Source organism: Archocentrus centrarchus, chromosome 21 (assembly GCF_007364275.1).
Source record: "Archocentrus centrarchus isolate MPI-CPG fArcCen1 chromosome 21, fArcCen1, whole genome shotgun sequence".
NCBI classification, from domain to species: domain Eukaryota; kingdom Metazoa; phylum Chordata; class Actinopteri; order Cichliformes; family Cichlidae; genus Archocentrus; species Archocentrus centrarchus.
Window position 1 is genome coordinate 18,841,055 of NC_044366.1, and position 26,397 is coordinate 18,867,451.

Consider the following 26,397-nt stretch of genomic DNA (forward strand, 5'->3'; position numbering starts at 1 on the left):
CCGTGTTTCTCTCAGGGTGTTAACTTCCCATCCATGTGGCAGTCTGTTCTCCAACTCCACTGTTTACTACTCAGTCAAACGTTGCGGTGAAATCCATCCTCCCGACAGTTTTTCTGTGGTTATTAGCTGCTAAAATAACATCCGTTATTGTGGATTTGGTTGCGTTTAGAACATAAAGATTACAGTTTCATTACCTTATTACACAGGCTACCTCATATTGTGTATTAATTTTTGATGAATCAGTATTCTGACTTTTGTGAGGAACACAGCTACTCAATCATTGTGAGGTGGCTTCTAAATATGCAGAAATATTTAATGCTTGTATGTTGAGAGGCTGTTTAAAACTTTAACAAACTTATTGCTCTGTATATTACTAATAACATCTCCCACCTACCATCTTTACCACTTCACTACCTTATCCCACCTACCCACCCATTGTTTAGCAAAAAATATAACAACCCTTAAATGTCTAAACATATTCTCTTACTAATTATGAAAAATGGCGGTTGCTTCCTCCCTGATTCTGTCTTGTTTTAAGCTGACACTTCGCAACCTGAAAATATCCAACTGACAGTAATCTCAAAGAAAACCTTCAAGTCCTCACATTTGAGAATCTTGATCAAACAAATACTCAACAAAGGTTTTGCTGAAAAATGATCATAGGTTATTCACTCACTGGACACTTTATTAAGTACACCTTGCTGGTACTGGGCTGGAGCCCAGTTTACCTTCATAACTGCCTTCAATCTTTGTGGCATAGACTCAACAAGATGCTGGAAACATGTTGGAAACAAAGATTTTGGTCCGTATTGACATGATAGCATCACACAGTTGCTGCAGATTTTCCAGCTACACATTCATAATGTGACTTTCCCATCTACAGAACTGCCATCGCCAGCCTGAAACACTGATACAAAATAAGATGGATCCATGCTTTCATGTTGTTTATGCCAAATTCTGACCCTACCATCTGAATGTTACAGCAAAAATTAAGACTCATCATACAAGTCAACATTTTTCCAGTCTTCTGTTGTTCTAATTTGGTGAGGCCATGTGAATTGTAGCCTCATTTTCCTGTCCATAGCTGACAGGAGCGGCACTTGGAATGGCCTTCTGGCGCTGTAGCCAGTCTGCTTCGACATTTTATGTGTTGTGCCTTCAGAGACGATCTTTTGCATACCTTGGCTGTAACAAGTGGTTATTTGAGCTACTGTGGCCTTCCTATCAGCTCAAAGCATCTTGGCTGTTCTCCTCTGACATCAACAAGGCATTTTCTCCCGGAAAACAAGATAATCAATGTGCTAAGTGTTAACATAAAACAACTTAACAGCAAAATCTTGAGAGAAAATTAATTAATTAATGGATCATTACAAGATGAACTAAAATGATTGCAGCTGTGGCTATTTGAGACTCCCAAACCTTTCAACCAAATGCCAATTTTCTGGCCTTTATTTTTCATCACTCATTTCATTACTTATTCATTATAAAGGTTTATTATGACCTGAATACATGTGTGTTGTATCAGGTATGTGTGGTTACAACACCTTAAGAGGTTGACAGACTCTAAATGTACAACAGTGTCAAATCAAGAAGCAGAAAGCGACAGAGGCAGACATGTAAAAGAAAGTGGCCATCAGAGGTGTGGTGTTATTGTGGGCGCTGATATTTATAGTGCTGATTTAGCCTAAGGTGTCCCCAAGGAGTGTTTGTCCTTTCTCCTACTCAGAGAGACCTTAACTGTAATAGTTTGATTCATTGCAGCATTGAAAGGTCTGCTTTGCTATACTGCTGAGTGTCACTGCAGGTGGTGGATCCCAGAAGACTTGGCCTATGAAACTGACACAACTAGGCTGTTAGGTTGACTTAGGTGATAATAATCAGGATTGTAGAAGTTCTTTTGACTCCTCACTGTATTTTTTTGGAAAATATATTGGCATCTTATCATTTTATTACACTGATAAGAAGAATCTATTATTCAAGGGAGACATGAAAAGGTATTCATATCAAATGTTTGGGATCAAGGAACAAACCTTCCTAAATCCTGACACAGAAAAGCAGACAGCTTCTCATTGATTCTGCCACAAGATCCTTCATTAAATGGGTAAACTCACCAAGAGCTCATTCAACTTTAAATTATTCTGCAGTAAGATCAATACATGTAAGCAGAGTACAGGAAATCACTTTGGGTTAATTCAGCTCTGTTCTCTGTGCGAAATCCATCCATCCATCAATTCATCCATCCATTTTCTTCCGCTTTTTCGGGGCCGGGCTGCAAGGGCAGCAGCCTAGGCAGAGAAACCCAGACCTCCCTCTCACCAGCCATCTCTTTCAGCTTATCCAGGGGAACACCGAGGTCCCTTTGCAGTTACAACAGCTTCAACTCTTTTGGGAAGGCTTTCCACAAGGTTTAGGAGTGTGTTTATGGGAATTTTTGACTATTTTTCCAGAAGCACAGCACAAGCACAAGGCCTGGTTTGCAGTCTCCTCTCTAATTCATTCCATTGGTTTGAAGTCAGGACTCTGTGCAGGCCAGTCAAGTTCTTTCACACTAGACTCGCTCATCCATGTCTTTATGGACCTTGCTTTGTGCACTGGTGTGCAGTTATATTGGAACAGGAAGGGGCCATCCCCAAACTGTTCCCACAAAGTTGGGAGCATGAATTGTCCAAAATGTCTTGGTATGCTGAAGCATCACTGGAACTAAGGGGCCAAGGCCAACTCCTGAAAACTAACCCCACACCATAGTCCCCCTCCACTAAACTTTACACTTGGCACGATGCAGTCAGACAAGTACCGTTCTCCTGGCAACCACCAAACCCAGACTCATTCACAGATGTCAGATGGAGAACTGTGATTCGTCATGTCGCCACTGCTCTAGAGTCCAGTGACAGCGTGCTTTACACCATTGCATCCAACACTTTGCATTGCGCTTGGTGATGTAAGGCTTGGATGCAGCTGCTCGGCCATGGAAACCCATTCCATGAAGCTCTCTACACACTGTTCTTGAGCTAATCTGAAGGCCCCATGAAGTCTGAAGGTTAGCTCTCTACACACTGTTCTTGAGCTAATCTGAAGGCCCCATGAAGTCTGAAGGTTAGCTCTCTACACACTGTTCTTGAGCTAATCTGAAGGCCCCATGAAGTCTGAAGGTTAGCTCTGTACACACTGTTCTTGAGCTAATCTGAAGGCCCCATGAAGTCTGAAGGTTAGCTCTGTACACACTGTTCTTGAGCTAATCTGAAGGCCCCATGAAGTCTGAAGGTTAGCTCTCTACACACTGTTCTTGAGCTAATCTGAAGGCCCCATGAAGTCTGAAGGTCTGTAGCGATTGACTCTGCAGAAAGTTGGTGACCTTTGTTTACCTCTGTTTACTCGCCGAATGCATAAATTCATTTAATATGTTGGACCATAAAGTGATGTCCATGAAAACACAAAACACTGCAAAATTTGCAGGTCAAGCAGTTCTTTATTTAAAATATTACTGATTTGAAGCTGTCTCAGATAAAACATAGCAAGTTTGTGTGAAGCGTTTCTCAGAGTGCTCATCATGTACAGTATGGGATGGTTATTATGTTCTAAATGAAGCATTGAGGCATTGATCATTTCATAGGTAACCTCATACAGCTCAGTTGTCCAACTAATGATGATCTATTTACTCGGAATGTAATAAGTAGCCTGCTACCTTTTGAAACTTGACTGCTTTTGAACACTGAGGTACATTTTGCTAATGAAACTGAGCTCTTCCACTATCCCATTTTCGCCAGGCCACTCGAGGGAGCGGGTGCCCTCAGCGGAGCAACGTGTCCTCATTACGAGACAGATCTGTTCACCTGGTCATTACATTAAACAAGCTGTTGTCTTCTTGTGTTAAATGTCCCACAAACCAAGGTCAGGTTTTGTCATGCACACCGACAGAGCTGTCTTGAAGGTTGCAGCATCACATCGTGCCGTGAGGAGCCACCGGCTATTTGTTCAGTTGCCAGAGATGTTTGTGAATTTTAAAGTGGATTTTTGCCTTAAAGGCTCTGCTGCTACTGATTTAAGTACGAAATTAAAACTCTGACCTACTTCACTGATGCTACAATGAATATGTTCCATTTTATTATTTATTTATGCAGATGGATATCAGTGCAAAAATAGATTACATAACATTTTACATAACATTTTATGATATTATGATGAGCATAGATACTGTTGCCACACTTCTGTCTGAGTTTACATTGTTCTCTCTTACTTGTGTACCCAGCTTGACATGCAGGCTATTGTATTGTTTTTAAATTCACATTAAGTTAAATTTGTATTTAATAGGCAACATTCATGGTTAAAGATTAGGGAAAAAAAACTTTTTATTTTTAGTTACTTTCTATGAACTATGTTCATATATTTTGATCAGATGTTGCTTGGCAACCTTAACAAGCAACCTCGCGTATCATTTTATTTTTTTTAATTATGCTAAACCCTGCTCTATACATATAGTTTAACTATGCAACATTGCTGTCTCTGGAGCTTAAAAAGAGGCAACCGGACTACTTTAAGTTTCTTGAAGATGTTTCACCTCTCATCCGAAAGGCTTCTTCAGTTCTAAAACCAAAAGGTGGAGAGACCTGGGTATTTAAACCAAAGTGGGCGTGGTCCCCTGGAGGTGGTTGTGACCCACTATTGTTCATTTGCATAATCACAGGCGCCAAGGTGTGAAAGAAGGCATGGGTCACCACAATAAGTGATTTCAGATGAAACCAGTGGAAAAGAGGCAATAAAGGGCACAATAAACCATTTTAACACATAAACCCAAAAACCATATATAACCCTCTGACTGACTGAGGTGTGGCAGCTCTGCTAAGTGGAAACAAAAACAATTATAGGATAAAGTGCAGAAATATCAGTGATTCACACAAAATCACTTCCAAAAGATATCCGGTAGTGGACGTGCCTGTCCCTCTGTTGTACATTTTTCTGCCTTCAAAACCTGTATGACAGGGGGGATGTCTTACCTGTCCCTGCGTGACCCTGTTGTCCCTCTACTCCAGAGACGTCACTTTGATTTACTGACCCACTAGGAGCAGGAAGAGCACAGTCAGGAGAAAGCTAATGGAGTGGAAATGCTGAGAGAGCAGGAGGAATTTCAATGGGGCAGTTTTTCTTTAAACGTGTGGCACAGGGGGGGAAAGAATATAGATGCAATATGTTGCATTATTCCTGCTTTTTTCCTCATGAAATCAATCACATGACAGCAGCATCTTATCTTTGTATTATACAGAGAGCGTCCTTGTATTTTCCTCCTTATTCTAGAGGAATAAGTGGATTAGTTCTGACACAGCTGTATATTTTCATTTCTCTCTAGGAGGCAGACAGCTGGGAAATAATAGAGGGGCTGAAAATTGGTCAGAGCAATGTCCAGAGGCCTGATAAACACGAGGGGTTTATGTTGAAGAAGCGGAAATGGCCCTTGAAAGGCTGGCACAAGGTAAGATTCACAGGCAAATCGAGACACAAAAGCTATTAGTGCTGGAAAAACATTTTCTAACACCGGCTTTCCCTGACTGTTAATAGATTTCCTGTTTAATAAAGCGTCATTACTTGAAAGAAATTCCCCTTTTCATGTGCCCCTCTTTACGCTCGCTTCATTTTTCTGCAAGAATACTGAATATCTGTATGAATTCATGGAGGTGATTAAACAAGAATAAGCAATAGATGACTTTGCATTTACATGAAATCTGCAATATTAACAAATCCAAATGTGATTTGTATTCAGTTTCTGCTCCTCCTGTCATTTATTTTTGTGCTTATTTTCTCTGCAGCGTTTTTTTGTTCTGGACAATGGTATCCTGAAGTACTCAAAGTCCCCCATTGATGTAAGTAACCCTGACTATAACCTACAGGCAGAAACGGAGCTGCCTGGGCTGACATCAGCTTTGCTTGGCAGTGAATCAGCAGAAACATCTGCAACATGGGTCACAATGTTCATTGCCTCTCAGCAAGCTGGGTCACTCGGCAGAAAACCAAAAACTTCACTGGCAAAATTTACATAGCTATAACAATGTAAAATATCTTAAATGATAATCAGATGCTCAACAACGGGTTAATGTTTATCCCCTTTTTATTGATTAAAGTACCTTGCTTTTCAAGTACAAGTGATGTAAAAGTAATGTGCAAGTGCAAATCTCTGTGAACCAAAAGCTTCAAACTGTTGTAAATTTTTTATATCAGGATCATGTCAGCGAGAGCGCCTGTCCTTAATATTGTTATCTCAGCTCTGGCTGTCAACACAGAAGCCCCACCCACCTGTTATTCAAACCTTCTTTTTGCATGGGGAAGCCAATCAGAATCACATTTCAGTGACCACTAAATCACTGTGATTTTTACTTTCCACAGTGATTAGTTAAGACAACAAAACCCGCCTTTCAGCATTTCATGTATTTTGAAACTGGCTTTTTTGGAGACCTAGAATGTAAAAGGGTTGTTATATTCAGACATTTTTCATAGTTCATGTTTGAGGTATATATTTTTAGTTCCAATAAAGTAGTATATTTAACACAATTCAGTTGGCAGAATATATTATTCAAGGTATGAATATAGCATAACTACCTAATGCTGAAGAGCCAACATGAGTCATGACTGCAACATCACGTTCACCATTATATGAGCTACCTGGATGTTCTGTACCTCTCTGAAAACACTGTGAACTAGATGAACTGAGGTGCAGTACCAAGGCCAGATAATATGACATGGAGCTATAATAGATCCACTTTAAGAACAATATTGATAACTTGCTAATCTGACAATGAATTGTAAAATTTATTCAAGGCTTCTTGTTTTGATTTTTATGGCATTATAATTTTACAGTAAAGAATTATGCTCATTTTTGTCATTTTCAAATATGTTCCTATAACTGTTCCTGTTTTGCAATTAATGTACATAAATAAGAAATAATTTGACTGTGTGTATAAAGAAAACTGTCTGTGATTGCCTTTAGATCCAAAAGGGGAAACTTCATGGCAGCATCGACGTTGGCCTCTCAGTTATGTCAATCAAAAAGAAGGCCCGTCGTATCGACCTGGACACCGAGGAGCATATCTATCACTTGAAGGTTACATTCATCATAGTAATTCATCACTGATACACAAGCTGTCAGCTAGTGACAGAGGTCAAGGCTTATTCTTCTCATTGTCTTTAGGTCAAATCTCAAGACATATTTGATGCATGGGTGTCAAAGTTGCGTCATCACCGGCTTTATCGGCAGAACGAGATTGTGCGGTCTCCCCGGGAGGCCACCATGAGAACATTTCCTCCTTCAGCTGCCATGGAGTCCCCCCAGCCCACCCCAAGTGTGGTAAATGAAGTCAAGGTGGGTTCTCTTCTCCCTCATAGTATATATATTTGTGCTCTTTCTTTACTCAACATAATGCTTGGCTGAAATTTTTTGTTTGAAAACTTTTCTTGCTTGGTCTTACACCACAGGGTAATGCCAAAGGTCACATAGCTTAAAGATTTCAAACTAGGGAGCAGTGGCCGAATCAACTTAAAAGCTCCATTTCTTTGACTATTCCTTGGCTGGGACTATTGGTGAGGTAGCAGTATATTGTAAAGTGAATAAATGAGCTTCAAATGACAGCTTTGTCCAAAGTTAAGGATCCATTTGTCTAAACTAACCAGCTGAGTTTCTTTTCTCACTCACACATATAATATGAGAGTGGTACTGGAAGCAAATGAATAAGAAATGCCAGGCTTTTCCATATAGACTTGACTTTGTTATGGATGCTCTACACAAAGACATCAGAATATTTTTCTCACTCAAAAGAAGGCTTTTTCTTTTTGCTCTTAGCAGTCTGCAATTACTTATTCAGGAAGAGCATCATGGGTAATGGGAGATCGCCTAGTTCTGTTTTTATTGGAAACTGGGATAGTACACTAAAATATCATCTGGGAAAGAGGAAGTAAAGATTACTGAACATTCAATGACAGACTAAATGGTCAGACGTGACTGTGTCTGTGCTGTTGTCGTCAGCCACACCTGACATGTCAGCAGCTCTTCACAGGTTTCATTTATGGATGCCTACATTTTACTTAGTATGACCTGAAAACTTGCTATACATTTTTTTGCCATGGCCCTGAAATGTCTCCTGAATTACATGGCTAATAGCTGGACAAATGGATGTGCACTGAAGAGAGATATCTGCCTAATGTAGTAAAGCAGATTGGTCAAGTAACTGAATCCTGATCATTAAGGCAGAAAGGGTTGTTTTTCTAGGCTGCTTCGAGTTAGGTAGGAGCCCTGATCCCTACAGGTGTGTTTGAAGTGTGTGTAAATATGAGGATTCATTTGCTGCAACTTCTCCTGGGAGTGCTGCTCCATGCCACATGGAGGCCATTAGAGGTCATCAGTAGGATTTGGATTCCGAGCATCTGGCTGCAGCCCGATGAGCTCTCCCAGAAGAACAGCTTAAATGAAAGACTCCAGTCCTAGACTCAAAATGAACTCCTGCTTCAAAGATGTAGAAAGAAGATAGTCAAGGTCTTGTGCAAATAAGAAGCACGGCAGCCTTTGTTCATAACAACAGATATTACAACACATTGTTTCTGTCATTCAGGGAGCATAATGTTACCATCTAAGCTCATGCACGCAGTAGCACATTAACCGTGAGCTGCTGAAAGCACCCAGTCCCTCACTCTGAGTCTGCCGAACAGATTCACTGCAGCTGTCGCAGACAGGTTGCGTGACTTGGACTCCAAAATCTGTTTGGTATGAAGCATCCATTCAAATACCAGGGGAAAAAAATGAATCTACAGCATCACTGATTAAGGCAAATTTACACCAAGACTGCCAACTATGTGCAAGCAAGACAGACTTCATCAGATTTTTTAATATGACCTGATTTTCTCCCCTTCACTGTCAAAAATAATAACTGTCATTGTCATAATCATGTTTTGATTTCAGTGATGCACCAAAGGATAAAAAAAAAAATACAGACAAAAATACATTGATCAAAAACACATTTCATACTTTAGCTGGAGCCCTAATCCACACCATCCTTTCTTTAATGATATCAGTAATTCTTGAATAACTGAGGTATCATCAGTGCCTGTTTTACCACTCCTAATAAGCATGTCACACACTACACACACTCTGACACGAAATCTCAGACTGTCTGTTATTGTGTCACCACAGCAGACCAAACCGAGCAGCTTGCCGTGGCAGGCAGCGGCCCCCAGTAACAGCAGCAGCAGCAGCCTGCCTGCTTCCTACAGTAACGGACAGAGCAAGGTGGTTGCATGGCTGCAGGAGTCAGAGGAGATGGACAAGTGTGCAGAGGGTAAGTGCAGTTTCTCTCCTGATGCTGCTCACAGAAAATCTGATTTTACAAAAGGAGTGGATTAAATCAAGCCTTTGCCCCACGATAAATCCCTGAGAGATGATTTGATGACCATTTCGTGACACATAATGCTGAATGTGATTGTGACCGCGTGGGCGTAAATTTTATTTTCAGAGCTCGCACGCTGCCAGTCCAACCTGACTGAGCTGAGCCGGTTATTGCAGAGTCTGGAGATTTTACAAAGGACACAGTCAGCGCCTAACTTCACAGATATGCAGGTAAAACAGACACACAAACACGCAGACAGAAACACATGCACACGTGCACACACACAACAGAGAGCTGGAGGAAGCAATTTAGTTCTATCCTGCACTGTGAACTCAGGCTGGCTTAGGTAGTGAGGAAGGTGTTTACTGATGGCAACCTCTGCAGTCACCTTCATTACCTGTCTGTCTAGACAGACGAGATTCAGTGATACTCACAGGACACCTGCTGCTTTTCTAACTGATGAGTATCTGTTAATTTATTGTGTTTATTTTATATCATGGTTTTTGTGGCTGAAAAGCATTTTTAACACCACACATTCCTTTTTGCATGTAACCCATTTTTGTCATGTCACTGAAATATGTGTGTTAACTTTGGCTTTCTTTTCTTTTCTTTCTTTCTTTTTTTTTTTTGTAATGTGTTTGTGTGTGTGTTCACCACACTTTTCATACTGATCCACCTGTGCCCAAAAGACCAATTGTGTAGAATTATCAAAGAAAGAAAAGCGCTTGAACAGAAGATGGAGAACAAAAAGTGTCGGCAAAGATGCAAAATTCCAGCTTCAGGTACCTCTCTTCAGTCCTCTACACAAACACACACAGATGCATAACTCCTGTGTAACTGATAGGGCACAGTTTTCATACCTGCATATGTAGTCAAATTTGAACTCTGTAATATGGACACCTACAGCATTTACGTGAGGACGAGCTCACAACATACAAGAGAACAATTTAGTTTTTTGCCTTTTCTATCTTTGTTCTTTTTTTTGTACTGCGCTGCAGCTGGCACTTAGTATTGTTTGTCACGGCCTGATTACTTATTGCTAATATGCCCATATTTTGCACAATATATCAGTTTCCAGACACAGACAGTTGACAGAAATGTGCAGTGCCAGACCCAATGTGTGTCCATGCATCTTTATGTACTTTGTTAAAGCAGCCCTAAGCATTCGTTCATCACATTTGTAGTACCATAAAGCACCTTGATTGTTCATTGTATACATTTCTGTTTCATCATGGTCCTGTACTACAAAGCAAGTGCATCAGACCCAGAATATCTTTCTGTTATCTGGATTTGCTTACAGTAACAGGTGGTTATCAACTCGATAAATCAAACCAGGGTTTATGAATATAGCTAAAAGATAAAAATATAATACTGAAAAATATGAAGACATTAAACACATAATACAGAGTGAAAGTTACACAGCTGCTGTGGACAATGTGTGCGTGTGTGTGTGTGTGTGTGTGCTTTAAGCGTTTTGGTCAGTATGACTGGAAAAGATCGACTATATTAATAAAGTTTAGCCTGTTTGAAACCTAGACAAAAGCGCTGAGTGTGTAAGTTAATAAGAGTATCAGTGCTCTGTCATTAAGACCTGATAGATTGGAATTGTTATTCCATTAAATGAATATTTAGATGTGTGTGAGAAAGTTTTGGTTTATAGTCTTTGAGCTGCAGCCTCGGTGGTGTTTAACGGTCTGAGAGCGAAGAGAAAATATGTAAACAGAATTCAAGCGTAGGCTAAACATTAGGAGCAAAGTCTGTATTTCTTAAAGATGGTCATCTGTAAACTATGGCGATGTAACCTGGTAAGAAGTTTGTAATACTGGAAGCACAGGCTTAATCCTCAAGTTACCAAAATAAGCCCAAATCCTGCTCAGTAGAACAGGCCTCAGCCTCAGATATAGCCTCATGGAAGAGTGATGAAACACCTTCAATAAAATTCTGTTATTAGAATAAATTTGAATAGATTTTATTTTATTGAGGTCATACACTCACTATGAAAACTTCTTCCCAGGCAAACCTGGGGTCTAGTATCCTATAGATTTTGTGATTAAAACATTTTTTTCTCTGAAAGAAAATACCAGTGAAACACAAGTGAATAAAAAATATGTAGTGGCATTTTCCTTCAGAGTCATTTCTAGGAAACTAATTTAAAAAGAAAGCTACTGCTCCTCAGTGTGGCATGTTGGTGTCTCATGTTTAAACAAGGGACCAAATTCCCAGCACAAACATCCACATTCTAATAGAGGTATAGATGTGACAAAAAGATGTAAAATTTAAGCGACTCTGTGCATGAACAGAGTGCAGATAAACCAGGATAGAAGTACACCAACCAAGCTTTGTGGTGAAAAACACCATTTACCTGTTTAGCCATTTTAATAAGAACCCTTTCCGTGGCCTTGTAAACAGCATGGGTATAAATAGAGGATGAATAGTGGCTTTTATAACTTTAATTATGCAGTGATATGCAAATTAGTCATGTACTCATGACTCTTTAGCCATTTTGAGCTGTTAATATCTGGTTAAAGCACGAAGCTCTAGTGAAAGTTGCAGTGTTTGAAGGTTCTGCTGATAAAGCTAAACTGGACATGCATCAGGATACTCTAGCGGTCTTGCTGGATCAAGTTTGTTGGTTCTCAGAGATCATTTTGGCTGCAAGACCCAAAAACAAGAGCATTGTTGTGCCACTCAGGTGATTGACAGTCGGCCGTTGTGATTGCCTTTCTCTCCAGGTTCCTCTGTCTGCCAGTATGTCCCCCGTCCGCCTCCACTCATCCAATCCTAACCTGTGTGCCGAGCTGGTGGACTTTCAGCCCCCTGTCTCCCGCTTGACAGACAGTGTAGAGTGTGCCAGCGACTACATTAAACTTCAAGAGGAGTTCTGCATTATTGCCCAGAAAGGTATGAAGGCAGCATGTAGGACAAACTGGATTTTATTCTCATACTGTCGTTTTTCCCACTTTTCCCACAGTGCAATTAATACTGAATTACTTTGCTGAGAACCCACAGCAAAAAAACACAAATCGGTCACACTCAAACAGCTCATCAGTAAGTGATCTAGATTTTGTGTTCTTCCCCTGGCCACACTCCACCTCTCAGTCATGTTTTATTAAATTTGACTTTGTAGTTTATGTGTAATCTTACTGACAGACAGACAGACAATGACACATACATAGGTTAAGCAGCAACTTAAGTAGTGCATAAAGGTCGAGTCAGTTTGGTCAAAAAGCAGAATTAAAAATGAAAAGTGGTGACCAAAGTGCTTTATAATAAGCTCAGAAAGAGGATCTGACTAAAAACAGCTAAAAAAAGGGGGGAATTAATAAGAGCATGGTTAAAATCATAACACGTCATAACCGTACTGCGCAAGCAAATAATTTAATACCAACCAATAAATGTCAAAATGTGGTTTATAACAAGGAAGAGCCTAAGGAAAAGAGATGGGTCTTCATATTTATTTTAAAACTTAGAGGGAAATCTAATTGTTAATGAGAAACTCTTCTGCAGTTTAGGGCCAATAACTGAAAATGCACAATCATGGCTTTAAAGTTGGTGCGTGGGATGGACAGCAGCAGTACTGTAGCTCAGCAGATCTAAAAGGTATGAAGGTGGAAGTAAAGGCCAGCGCTTCACTAAAATAATCTATTTCCAGTCCAGTGCTTTAAAAACTAGTAAAAGTTATCTGTTAAAAGGTGAAGCGTGATCAGTGCACAGCAGGTTTGATGTCTCATTCTTGGTACCAGTGAGTGACTGAGTTTTACACAGAGAGAACGACTTTAGTCAAGGTGAGAGAAAATTAAAGTCAGCAAAATTTTGATAGATTAGAACAACTTAAATTTTGGAAGTGATCTAGCAGGGAGGAAGGCAGGAGTGAACATTAAGCTGTGTGTCTAATTTTAAAAGCTGCATGGACCTTTATATTCAGTGACAGAGGACCAAGGGCACTGAGTTATTAAAACATAAAAACAAACTCTCACTTCACAGTTCAAAGCTTAATTTCCAGATTTCATTTGGACTTACTCCCATTTTCTGTAGGTAAGTCTGAATACTGAAGAACTGTTAACTTTAACTCGATATCAGTGTTACAATTGTGTAATAATTAATATAGCCCTCAATTAGTTGTAACAGCTGGAGCATACTGTCATCCTTGGTCTGGCATCGTACGTAGTAACTGTACAATGAAAGTAAATGTGTTTGAAAAATCATGCTGTGTTGAGAGGAACACATGTGAACTAAATTTAACATGAGGTAACTCGATCATACTATCAGGTCCTGATAGTTTGAAAGGTTATTTGGGAGATTTTATGTTAAAAGTGATTGTAAACATAATTTTGGCTAACTCAGTGGATCGTCTGAATGCTTTTCAAGGCACTCAAAAACATATTAATAAAACTTTTTTTTTTAGAAAAGTTAAACACAAGTGCATAGTAGCACAGAAGTATAAATATCAAACAAACTCAGTGTTTGTGTGAACTGTGATGTTTAGAGAAAATAATCAATTTGAGTTTCACACAGTGTACTCAGAAGTAAGGTTTTCATTCTGGGATGTGACTGAGCAGCTAGGGATGCCTTTGAGCTGGTGCACGGGTGAGTAAGTTACTGTTTTTCTTTCATCCTCTCTCTCTGCAGTCCACTCGCTGCTGAAGTCGGCCTTCAACACTGTGGCCATAGAGAAGGAAAAAATCAAACAAATTCTGTCTGATCAGGAACAGCCAGACCAGTCAGCCCAGATCAACTCTCTCAGGAAGTCTCTGTCACAGGTAATAAGCTGCCTTCAATAGGAATCAGAGTAACCCATGATATGATGCCAGAGACATGTAGGGGGGAAAAAAGCCCAGAATAGAAATCAATGGCAGACTTCTGTAACATGAACAGTTGAGCCAGAATAAAATATGAGCCAATCATCTTGTTGCAGAGCAGATGAGGTAAATGTTCTTTGAATGTTAGGGAAGTTAAACACTCTGGATTGGCCCATAATGTACACAAAAGTGTGCAGTCACAGTCCGAGTGTAACCTGAGAAGCAAATATTTTTTACACCTTATTTTGGGGTTTTTAGGTGTTACTTTTTTGTTAGCGCAAACAAACGGCACCGGTTAAATATGGTGATCATTAGAGCTTTTTGAACTTTCTTTTGGGTGGAGGGATGGTCCTATCAGCACAAAATAACTGCCGGCATAGACACTTTACTGTACTAAAATGGCTGCTTTTAGTCGGACTTTGACATTAATGTAACAATATGATCTTGATGGTATCACGATGCATCAGTTCTGCGATTATTATTGTATTGCACAATATCCATGTAACCAAATATGAAAAAAAATACTCCTAAAAGGCAAAAAGCAAGAATTATGTGTTATTTACTCCCCTATGGCATCAGTGTCTATAAGTACTATGATTATTATTTAGTTTTAATGATGTGATAATTCTATTTTTCTGCACAGCAACTTAGCTTTACCTGGTTAGTGCCACTGTGAGAAGTCAGGAAGCCATGGATCTGGCAGCTGAAACTGGCTGGAGACCATTTAGAGTATGTTATAATGAAAGTGTCAGTATTTGCCACCAATCAACAACACATCACCAGAGGAAGCCACAGGATATAGTGCTGATATAACAATATTTGATGCCGCCCTTACCCATTCTATTATTTAGGTTTAATTAATCTGATGGATTGGACTGTTTTCATATTAGAAATACTAACTATGATGCCGTATCAACATCACACTTAAAAAAAATGATGTGTGGAGATGAGAGCCGAGGCAAGTGAGCCATGAAAGTCCAATCATCTATTCCCACATTAATTGGTGAGCGGGAGAAATGTGCAGTGCAGTTCATTAACTCGTCTCCTCAGGGCTGTCTCTCTACCACAGTGATTTAATTGGACTGTTCCTCTGCTAACAGTTGACATCATTTCAGTGAAATGTTTCACTTGCTGCTTTATCTCCGTTTTGTTCCTAATTGGATTCTTGTGTGACACGCTTGTCACCGGATGGAGGTCAGGTTTTATGGCAAAGCTCTGTGGGAGGTTGATAATCAGGAGTTGTGGTTGCTATAGTTACAGCTGCTGATGTCAGCTGCTTTAATCCCTGCAGGATACTACTGAGGGTTATTGCCATATTAGTTTTATGTATTTAATATTTTGTGTGGCATAGGGAAGGTACATATACACCCAAGCTTACATTTGCTTATTTTCTTTTTAAAGTTGTTAACAAACAGCTCCAGAATGGTACAGTGTTATAATCAACTTAATCACATTTTTGACCACCTGAAGAATGAGAGTCTAATACTCCCTCTCTTTTTGTTCTTGCTCACTGCAAACTACTGTGTGTAGCTACTAAATACTGGACTCTGTCCACCAGCTAGTTGCTGTGACTCCTCTCCTCTTCTGCTGCTTTGCAGTGGATTTATCGCAGCTAAACAGCTGCTTGCTTCAGATGGAAAAGACTCTGATTAGAGTGATGAGAGCGAGACAAAACCAGCAGGATTTGGATCTCAAAATAATGAGCTGAACTGCTCCACAGAGCTTAAAGGAAGGGTTCAATAGTAGTGACTAACAGTTAAACTACTTGGCTGCCTACGCTGTCTTGTTCGGTTGACATTTTTGAGTGGTTTATATAAGTGTTTTATAAGATGTGACCATAGGTATGCAGTTAATATTAGCATGTCCTACATGCAATAAGCTGCGGTAAGTGAATCATCATAGGACGAGGATATTTATAATAACCTTTTAGCAGTAGTAACTCCTCTAGTTTTTTTTTTTTTCCAGCTTTAGACTCCATTATTGGAGACTTTGGGATTTAAGACCAGATACAATTAACAGATCATACTCACTGGCAACTTTGTGAGGTACAGCTGCTCATTAACGCAAATATCTAATTAACCATTCACGTAGCAGCAACCCAGTGTATTTATGCATGTAGACAAAGTAACGATGACCTGCTGAATTTCAAATTGAGCATCAAAATGTGGAGGAAAGGTGATTTAAATGACTTTAAACCTACACCAAAACCTACAATTGATGTGTTTCTAACCCCATTTGAAACATGTGCTTGTGGTCAGGGTCAGAGTCAGGCACATAGGGGGGAGAACAGTTTGTGTATTTTCCAGTTCTCGCAGGTTGCTTTTTTTTTCCTGTTTGATTGTTTGGGTTTTTGCCTCTTCTAGATACTGCAACCTTCATATATATAAATATATATATATTTACATAAAATGTATCACAAAACAAAACAGCAGTCAAGTTTTGAATGTTTTGAATGTTACAGAAAAAAGCAAGATGCAGATCTTTTTTTTTTTTTTTCTTTACCAGGACAAAGCCAATTTCTTACTTCCAAATATTTCACTGTAATGTGGAAAAGTCACGGAAATCACGCTTCAACATTTTGTGTGAAATTTAAAGTGTGTTTCGTTCTTCAGGCCCTGTCCCAAAATGCAGAACTTCGAACTCGACTCAACCGCATCCACTCTGAGTCTGTCCTGACTGAGCAAGTTGTCAGTGTGAACATCATCTCCACACCTGATGAGGTAGGTCACTGTTGTTAGTCAGTGACAAATCTCATTTCTTATCCTGATATTGATAAAACTACAGTTTCAGCGGCTCGCCAGGTACTCGATTGTATTTGCTTCCTGCATTTGTCAGTTAGATTATTGATTCCTGCTCCTATAGACTGATGGGCTTTCCAGTACAGCCTGGCAGGTAAGCTTCAGGAATCATTATTCTATGCAGAACCTGACATCAAGGTTAATGGAAAAATTGACTAATTAGAAACGGATGGGAGGTTGCCCTCTGGCAAGGAGACATATGCTGCAAGATGAGCACTGTGTTGTCTTCTTGTTCTGTTTGTGTTTGTTCAGGTCAGTTTTGGTTTTTTAAACCTGTCATCATAGCAAGAAACAGTGAACATCTCCTGTATTTGCCTGCAGGCCGGGGAACAGATGGGGATCCCTCTGACTCAGCAGGCCTCTAATGAGAGCCGACTCTCCATGTCAGAATCTGTCTCAGAGTTTTTTGATGCCCAGGAAGTGCTTCTGTCAGCCAGCTCGTCAGAGAATGAGGTACAATGGGGCAGATGAAGAAGCGGGGTGGAGGTGGTGATTGATGTGGATCGAGTGAAGTTGAACTGTACTGGTGAAAAATGTCAGTGTGATGCCTGTGTGTGTGTGTGTGTGTGTGTCAAGCTGGATTTAGTCAGTAATTAATGCAAACATCTTGAATAGCGGAGATGGAGTATAAAAGAAACGTAAACACAGGAGGGCTCCTTCAGAATCTGCCCGAAGCCTAATTCCTCATTCGTGCCTAAGAATCACAATGATCCGCTTCCACTTTATGCTTTGTTAAAAAAGCATAAAGTGGAAGAGGATGTTTGGTCCATCACTCAAAACAACCTTTTCTGCCTCCTTCCCTTTTAACTGCTGTGAACATCCTGCTCCAAATACACTGCGTATGGTCCCTGAAGAGCCTTCAAGCATTGTAGCTCCCCAGGCGTGCATCGAGCCATGCTGAAGGATTACTGAGCGTGGAAATTCATCAACCCCCTGGCCTGTAGTTCCGATGGCAGGCCTTTCCTTTTTTGTGTCACACAAACCCCAACAGCACCAGACGGCGACTACAATAGGGGCTTTGACACAAAGTGGCTACAATATGCCTCCTTCTGATGTGACCTTAATGTGTTTGCTGTATAAAAAGTATGAAAATACTGCAGTGCCTCAACTCACGATTACTGCAGTGGGACAGATAGCCGGCTGCTGCTGCAGTTTGTTAGCCAATGGCAGTGTGTGCATGTGCGTGTGCGTGTGTGTTCTGATCACTGTGTGTTGTACTACTGCACTGACTCACTCCGCTCTGTACCTGTTCCCCTCGCAGGGTTCAGACGATGAGTCATATGTCAGTGATGTGAGCGATAACATTTCCGAGGACAACGCCAGCGTGACCGATAACGTCTCCAGACAAAGTAGGTCCAATTCTGCACAATCACGAGCAACTGTTGTTTGTACCAGAAGAAAAGGACGGGAGAAATTAATAAAGCGGGGGAACCCGCTCTGTGCTGCTTCTGCAATAACGTCGCATTCACGCGCAAAGACACACTCTTGTTACCAGCAAATTCATTTATCAGCGCCGCAAAGCCAGTTGACTTTGTACTGTTGCCAAGGGCAACAGAAGCAAGAAAATACACATGCTTCCTGTAGTCTGAAAGTATTGGAAAAGAGCTGGGATTGTTTTGGGTTTGTTTTTTTTTTCACTGTGAATACTGTGTACCACTAAAGTGTCCACTGTCACAGGCATTTTAGGATTAGCAAAGGTAGATGTCACAGTCGGTGGAGATTTATTTATAATCTATGTTATCTAGGTCACAGAGGAGTGTGACATCATCTGCAGGGTTACAAATGGAGCATAAGAGCCTGGGATGCTATCTGAACTCACTGTGTCAACATATGCATGTAAATCTATAACAGTTATGTGACTAACAGTCACCTAAACTCAAGACACACAACCATACACATACAGAGATTCCTATATTTATTACAGAAATAATGATTGCATAAAAAATCAATTAAAGATGACCCATTATGCTTATTTATAACCCCATATTTTTATTCTTGGATGCTACTAGAGTAGGTTTGCCTGATTCACAGTTCAGAATAATCCTTGTTTACCTTAGACTGGTTCTTGGTATAGCTCAGTTGGCCCCTTATCTGAAACAAACCATTTTAACTCCGCTCCTGTTAAACAACTTTCTTCTGATTGGTTGCCCCTCATAAATAGATGGTTTTAACAGCAGGTTTGTGTGCTCACAGCCAGAACTACTGTATGTGCCTGAGACGACCATATAGGATAACCCTGAGCTTTGGGCTCAAAGAGATTACTTGCACATTCACTGATAACATTATTTCAAAGTTTGGTCATGTTTAATATTTACCACTGTAACAGCATGAATATGACAAAAAAAAAAGCATAATACACATTCTTTAGTACAAAAGTAATTTTAATGTATTTAATATTGCATCTAGCCCTGCGTCATGCTGTGTCCATGTTATATGAAAGTTATATTACCATACTAAAAAAAAAAAAAAGTAGTAATAATGATCTTTTTTTTTTCTTTTTCTTGTTTTCATAGTGGCCAACGGAGACTTTGCTGGCAGCGCCTTCCGTAATGGGAGGCGCACCTGCCTGTCAGCACCCTGTCCTGACACCAGCAACATCAACCTCTGGAACATCTTGCGAAACAACATCGGCAAGGACCTGTCCAAAGTGTCTATGCCCGTGGAGCTCAACGAACCCCTCAACACCCTGCAGCGGATGTGTGAAGAACTGGAGTACAGCGAGCTGCTGGATAAGGCTGCTGAGACCGAGGATCCCTTTGAGCGCATGGTAAAGACGCCGCTCTAACCCTAACCCTAACCCTTTATAAGTTGCCAATATGGTGATCTTTCACTGCTGTTCAGAAAGATTAATTTTTTCTGCACAGAAGATGCTTCTAAAATTCTGCAAGTGGAGATTCTTGAGTTTGATCACAGGCACTTTGTTAGTTCTGTATTCATTAGTGTGTTAACATAAATGCCTGTGAAGTGGTGGTACACTTCAGTGCAGCATTTGACCTTGGATTCTTCTACTTACAGTATCTGCCTTCTGTCCTTTGGATACCATTTGATGGATTCTAATCAAGGCCGTATTACCGACCGGGCGAGTGGGGCTGGCGCCCCGGGGCCCATGGATCCAGGGGGCCCAGGGGGGGGCCCAACAACAATCCAGATACCGATGTCGATGCTGATTGCGATAGAGCCCTCTATTCTAGGATCTTCTTTAGTTGTACTTCTTTAGTCTATAAGGGTTAACTGAAATGGGCTGGGGGGAGTGACAGCAGTCAGAGGGCCCTCGGCCACAGGACATAGGAACCAGAGGGCCCCTGGGCCATGTCGTACAGCAACCAGAGGGCCCCTAGGCCACGGAGGACGGCAATCAGAGGGCCCCTGGGCCACGGGGGATGGCAAAGGGCCCCTAAACCACGGGATATGGCAACCAGAGGGCCCCTGGGCCATGGGGTACCGCAACCAGAGGGCCCCTGGGCCACGGGGGACGGCTATCAAAGGGCCCCTGGGCTATGCGGTACGGCGACTAGAGCGCCTAGGGGGACAGCAATCAAAGGGCCCCTGGGCTACAGGATATGGCAACTTCGACTGTTCTTGACTCTGCCAATTACGAACTGTGAAGGGGAACGGTCATTCTCCAGAATGGCTCGAATAAAAAATGAGCTCAGGATGAAAATGACCCAAAATCGTCTGAACTCCCTCTCACTTCTTGCAATTGAATCACAGTTTGTGCAACAGCTGAACTTTGATGAGTTGGTAGATGATTTTGCACGAAGGAAGAGCAGAAAGAGACTTTTGTAGGGGAGTGTGTGTCGGGGGGGGGTGGGGGGGGGTGGATTGGTATGGGCTCGGAGCGGGAGGGGGGGAGGGGGGGCCCTTGCAATCTCCTTGCCCCGGGGCCCAGACCCACCTTAATCCGGGCCTGATTCTAATGTTTAGCTTATTTGTGACAAAGCCCGAGGCCACGAGCCTGTTGATCCCTGATTTGTTTTTTTGACTCTCTTACAGGTCCTCGTCGCTGCTTTTGCTGTCTCAGGCTACTCATCTACCTACTACAGAGCAGGAAGCAAGCCATTCAACCCGTTACTCGGAGAGACTTACGAATGTATTCGGGAAGACAAGGGCTTCTGTTTTTTCTCAGAGCAGGTAAGCAGCTGCACACACAGTTCAAAATGAGTCAAATTTAAGCAATGAGAAAGAATTTATAGAGTAGTTCCTTTTTTCTGGTGAGGTCTCATTATCTTGGAGAGGTTTAAAACGCTTGGTGGAGCTTCTCTCTGAGTGCACTGGTTTAACAGCAAGGTCTCGGCTTTTGTTTTTGTGTCTGGTCGCCTCAAGGACTCCATTTTATCTAATTTGCAAGAAAGTGCAGTACTTCACTGTGTTCTTATATCTGAAAGAAGCCACTGAAACAGAATGAGATATAAAAAAAAATCTCTCAGTGGAAGGTTCAGTTTAAGAGTTGAGTGGCTACATGTGCTGTCACGTGTGCTCCAGAGGTTATGTTAACCGAATATTTAATAATAGTAAAAGTTTGTTTGTATAGCACTTATTAAAACCAGTGTTACAAAATCTTTCCCAGAAACACAGAATAAAATAAACTAGAAGGAAATTCTAAAAACAGTTTACAGATATCAAAATAGGCCACGCAAGACTCAAGAGCAAAATGAGATACAATGTGATTTCATTGTAATGAATAATCTAAAATTAATATAAAAATCTAGAAGTTAAAAAAATATAAAATCTACACTAAAATTTGCATAAAAGCATTGCAATATAAATGAGGCGAGGCGGATTTCCTCAGGCAGGTTATTCCACAACCAAACGGCAAATAAGCTCAATTTGATGGGTTTGAACATTCATGATAATCTACTGTAACATAAAATGAATCAAACACAACAGGAACAATGCTCACATCATCAGGAGGTCTGCCTCTTTGATACCATAGCATAAAAAAATCCATTCGTCCATTTTATTAACTGCATATCCAGTTCAGGGGGTGGGGTTTAACGACAGCTTGGGATACCCTTATTCCAGCTGTCACGGGGTGAGAGGGAGGGTACACCCTGGGCAGGTTGCCAGTCCATCATAGGGCTAACACAGCTTTCTGTGTGTACCTCGGAGGGTTCTGTCCAGATACTCTGGCTTCTTCTCACAGTCCAAAGACATGCATGTTAAGCTTAATTGTCTCTGTGTGTTAACATCAAACACTGCACCAGAAAATCTTTCCAGTCTTAGAATTGAATCTTCATCAGCAACCTGACACAGGAAGATACATGCTGTGGGGTTTCTTGCAGGATCAGGGAGTTCCATGCTTAGTCTTTTGATCATTTCCCCAGGGAAATTATTCCCAGACACCAGACTTAAATAATTCCAGTGTCCGGTGTATCAGCAGAGAGAAGGTTCAGCATGCAGAATAAATTTAAATTGAAGATGAAAAGGTTTGCTTCTTGTGGTGCTGTGGTATGTTAAATAACCACATGGTTAATGTCTGTGTTGATTATTTCTCTCCATGCCTTTAGAAATGCAGTCTGTTCTGTGTTTTGTTATTATTGTGATCAAATAGGTTTTTTTTTAAATTAAATGCTATTTAATTGAATGCTATTAAATGCATCATCTCCTTCATATCACTGTTTCCATAATGAATGTATGATAATAGATTTAACCTGAAAGGTTAATTCTTCATGAGTGAAAACCAAGTCTCACAATATTTACATAACAAACAAAAGAGTCATGTAATATAATATACTCTCATTCATACAGTGCTTTTCTAGTCTTACTGACCTCTCAAAGCATCTTGTCTTGGATGTGTAACATTGTTCTTAATGTCAAATAATGGTGAGATCTAGTAGGTTGTTGGCGATTGCTAACCTTTCTGGTTTAAGATTGCATTATTGGTTGTTGCTGCCAGTTATTTTTCTGTGTGCATTAGTGAAAAAAGTAGTTACTGAGTCGTTAATCAAAAAGCAAATTAAAAAGGGAAATCTAAAAAGTACCTACAAGGTTTCTGAAACCTTACAGGTGGTCCCACCTTCCAGGTTTGAATGTATTATAGTAAAATATCCACTTACTTTTTAATCCAGTTATTTATTTATTTTTGATGTATCTAAAGGATACTACAGAGAAAAACAAAATGTTCATCATAAATCTGTTCTCAAGAGTTGAGGCTGTATATGATATGCAATCCAAACAACAACAGCTGTCAGACTCCTTTTATTTGATCTCTTCTCAAAGGTGAGCCACCACCCTCCCATCTCCGCCTGCCACTGTGAGTCTAAGAACTTCACCTTCTGGCAAGGTAGGTTACCTGTCTGATTAGTTAGGGATTTTCCTCGGTGCTAGAGGTACGAGATACGGCTCAGTGTGTCAGCCAGCAGTACTTAATTAGCCTTTTTAATAACCATTTGAAATTTTATAAACATAGATTTTGTTTATTATCATTTTTGACAAAATGTAAAGAAAAGTCATTTTAATCTGATGCTTTCGCTGTTTTTCTATTCAGATGTGAGATGGAAAAACAAGTTCTGGGGAAAATCAATGGAAATTTTACCAATCGGGAGTGTAAATCTCATGATACCCAGGTAACTTTCACCAAGATACTGTGCATAGTAATTGAACATAAAGCCACAGGTTTTATTCTGGCAGTTGAGGTGTTAAATCATCTCAGCTGTCGTAGTGCTTCATGTCATTGGGGTTATTATAATTACCAGGTTTCTGCTTTTAATTGTCTCCATGTCAACATTCAGATTCTAATTATGGCTGCACAATGCAGGCTTATTGTATTAAATTAGCAAAAATCAAAAACAAATTATTTTACTAGCGCTGTAAAATCTGCTGAAAAATACAAAAGAACCCCAGAAAAATATTAGAAACAAATTACTCTTGATAACAAGTCTTGCTATTTAAGGGGGGGCTATTATGCTCATTTTCAACTCGATATTTATCGTTTGGGGCTGTACTAGTATAGGTTTGCATCATTTACAACTCAAAATATTCATTATTTATATTAATCTGGACCCTGGTGGACCCTGTCATTTAATCTTCTGTCAGAAATTAATTGCTCCCCTTGCTTTAAAGACAGCTTTCTTCTGATTGGCTAAATTGGATTGGGTCACATGGATCTACTGCAAAGGGCAACCCACAAATAATAACCTCTATGGGGGCGATTAAACTCACAGCCACACAAAAGTCGAAAAGTGCTGATGTTACACAGTTGTACATTTATCAGTTGCTTTAATGATCTAAGCTAACAGTACCTGAAGCTGATTGACTGTTTTTACTGTCGCTTTCTAGGTTTGGCGATCAATATGAATGGAATAAAGTTACCACCTGTGTACACAACATCCTCAGTGGACGACGGTGGATTGAACACTACGGGGAGATTACCATCAGAAACATAAAGAGCAGTGCTTGCCTCTGCAAACTTACCTTTGTTAAGGTGAAAAAAGCATTGTGATGATTAGAGATTTGTTCAACTACTGAACTAGGCATTTAAATGTTTTTGCTCTTGGTAGCTGGTAACAGAAATACTATTGGTTAAGGACCAGTTGGCAACCCTTGGCAACCTCTGGTTGATAGAGAAAATGTGTATTCCCCAACCAGTTGGTGCATGGTTGCTAGACATTGCTGGCTGTCATTGGTTGAAATCAGTCGCAAATACAGTGCTGTCCCTTAAACCTCCTTGCAATTGCTTTGGTTGCTAGCAGATTGCTGCGGTTGCCGGTAGTTTGCATGGAAGATGCCGACTTGTCTGCAAACAATTGCTAACTAACCGTGGACTGGAAGGGAAACTTGAAAAAGTGCAACGCAAACTGGAAATGGAAAATGCTTTCCTTCAAAGTAAAAGTTGTGCTTTATCATTGAAACCAACTTTTATCTTGAAGGAGAATATTTTCCCTTTCTGGTTTCCATTACACTCGCTCATTTCACAACTACTGAGTGAGAAGTCGGTGAGCAGTTCCAGGCAAGTCGGCATCTTTAAAGAAAATTATGGATCGCTGTGGAAACCTGCTAGCAACCAAACCAATTGCAAGGAGGTTTCTGGGGCAGCACCGTATACCACTTTGTGACCAATTGGACCTAGCAACAGCAAGAAACCTTTAGCAATCACTTGCAAAACATTTCCCTAGCAACCATGGTTACCATGAAGTTGCTGACTGGTCTTTAGGCCTGCAAGATTTTGGTTTGGCAATCCATTTCACAGAAACTCCCAGCAACCTCCAGCAATCACTTGCACCATTCGAGTAATACAAATTTTTTCCTACTGACCAATAGTTGCCAACTGGTTGCTAACCAGTCTCTAGGCCTGCATAGCTGGTGCCAAATTGTTCAGATTTTAATCATTTATGCTAGGTAACTGTTGTTTCAAAGATGTTATGCAGTCACTTGCCTCAGCCTCAGCAGTATCCCTGTCTGTCTCTCTCTGTGACAGAAAGTTGCAAACTAACCTACTGGTGCTAGCACTGCTAACGTTAGCCACACTTGGCAAACTATTTGAAATTGTGTGTGTGTGTTTAAGGCAATACGCCACACATTTTGGCAATTTATAAAAACTTTTGGTTATTGTGTTCTTTTTTGTTGTCTTTTTACTCTCACTTCTCAAGTGGTTGTGGCAGATGGCTGGCCCTCCCTGAGCGAGGGTCTGCTGGAAGTCTCTTAAAAGTCTGTCCTAGGGTCTTACATTATAAAGCATCTTGAGATGACTGTTATTATGAATTAGTGCTATGTAAATAAAATGAAACTGAATTGAAATGATCTGTACACACACACACACACATTTGTACTGATGATGTTTAACCTTGTATATTAGATTGTGCTCAGTTTTGACTGTTTTCTTTTCCTCCTGTTAAATCTAGTAAATTAGTTGCTAATAGCATCAGATGTAAGATTTTAAGTGCGTGTGTGTTTTAAAACAGTCATTATTCTTCTTTAAAACAGTTACAAAAATACATACACACAAAGCTAATAGTGGAGTTTGTGTTTTTTTTAGGGAAACTACTGGAGTTCAAATGTTAATGAAGTTCAAGGATTTGTGATGGATCAGGAAGGAAAAGTGATCCACAGGCTTTTTGGAAAATGGCATGAGGGCCTTTATTGTGGTGTCCCTCCGTCTGCTAAATGCATCTGGAGGCCAGGTAGGAATCAGTTCTACCCTCACAACCACAGCTGGACTTTACTTAAGAATACCTGTAAAAGCTTTAAAGCTAAGACTGCATCTTCTTCCCCAGGCTCCATGCCCACAGACTATGAGCTTTACTACGGCTTCACCAGGTTTGCCATTGAACTGAATGAGCTTTGTCCTGAATTAAAAGATGTCTTGCCGCGGACGGATGCCAGATTCAGGCCTGATCAAAGGTATGGCATTGCATCTGCACCTGGCGCTCTGAGACTTGCTAACACTACATGTTTCTGCAGCAGCTGAGGAAAAAAGTGTGGCTGATTTTCCCTGGACTGGCT

At 40.5% G+C, this 26,397-nt stretch overlaps 1 protein-coding gene across 1 annotated transcript in view; it reads left to right on the plus strand.

The window, feature by feature from the left end:
* osbpl6 (oxysterol binding protein-like 6) overlaps nt 1–26,397 on the plus strand; it is a 49,162-nt gene that overhangs the window by 16,807 nt on the left and 5,958 nt on the right. The window contains exons 3-21 of the mRNA XM_030757917.1: nt 5,342–5,464; nt 5,799–5,852; nt 6,974–7,087; nt 7,175–7,345; nt 9,167–9,311; nt 9,486–9,589; nt 10,049–10,141; nt 12,092–12,260; nt 13,989–14,119; nt 16,771–16,878; nt 17,278–17,409; nt 18,218–18,305; nt 19,470–19,723; nt 20,950–21,087; nt 23,176–23,239; nt 23,444–23,522; nt 24,235–24,379; nt 25,931–26,075; nt 26,169–26,295. Of these exons, the coding sequence (XP_030613777.1) occupies nt 5,342–5,464; nt 5,799–5,852; nt 6,974–7,087; nt 7,175–7,345; nt 9,167–9,311; nt 9,486–9,589; nt 10,049–10,141; nt 12,092–12,260; nt 13,989–14,119; nt 16,771–16,878; nt 17,278–17,409; nt 18,218–18,305; nt 19,470–19,723; nt 20,950–21,087; nt 23,176–23,239; nt 23,444–23,522; nt 24,235–24,379; nt 25,931–26,075; nt 26,169–26,295 (2,384 nt within the window). The remainder of the gene's footprint in view (nt 1–5,341; nt 5,465–5,798; nt 5,853–6,973; nt 7,088–7,174; nt 7,346–9,166; nt 9,312–9,485; nt 9,590–10,048; nt 10,142–12,091; nt 12,261–13,988; nt 14,120–16,770; nt 16,879–17,277; nt 17,410–18,217; nt 18,306–19,469; nt 19,724–20,949; nt 21,088–23,175; nt 23,240–23,443; nt 23,523–24,234; nt 24,380–25,930; nt 26,076–26,168; nt 26,296–26,397) is intronic.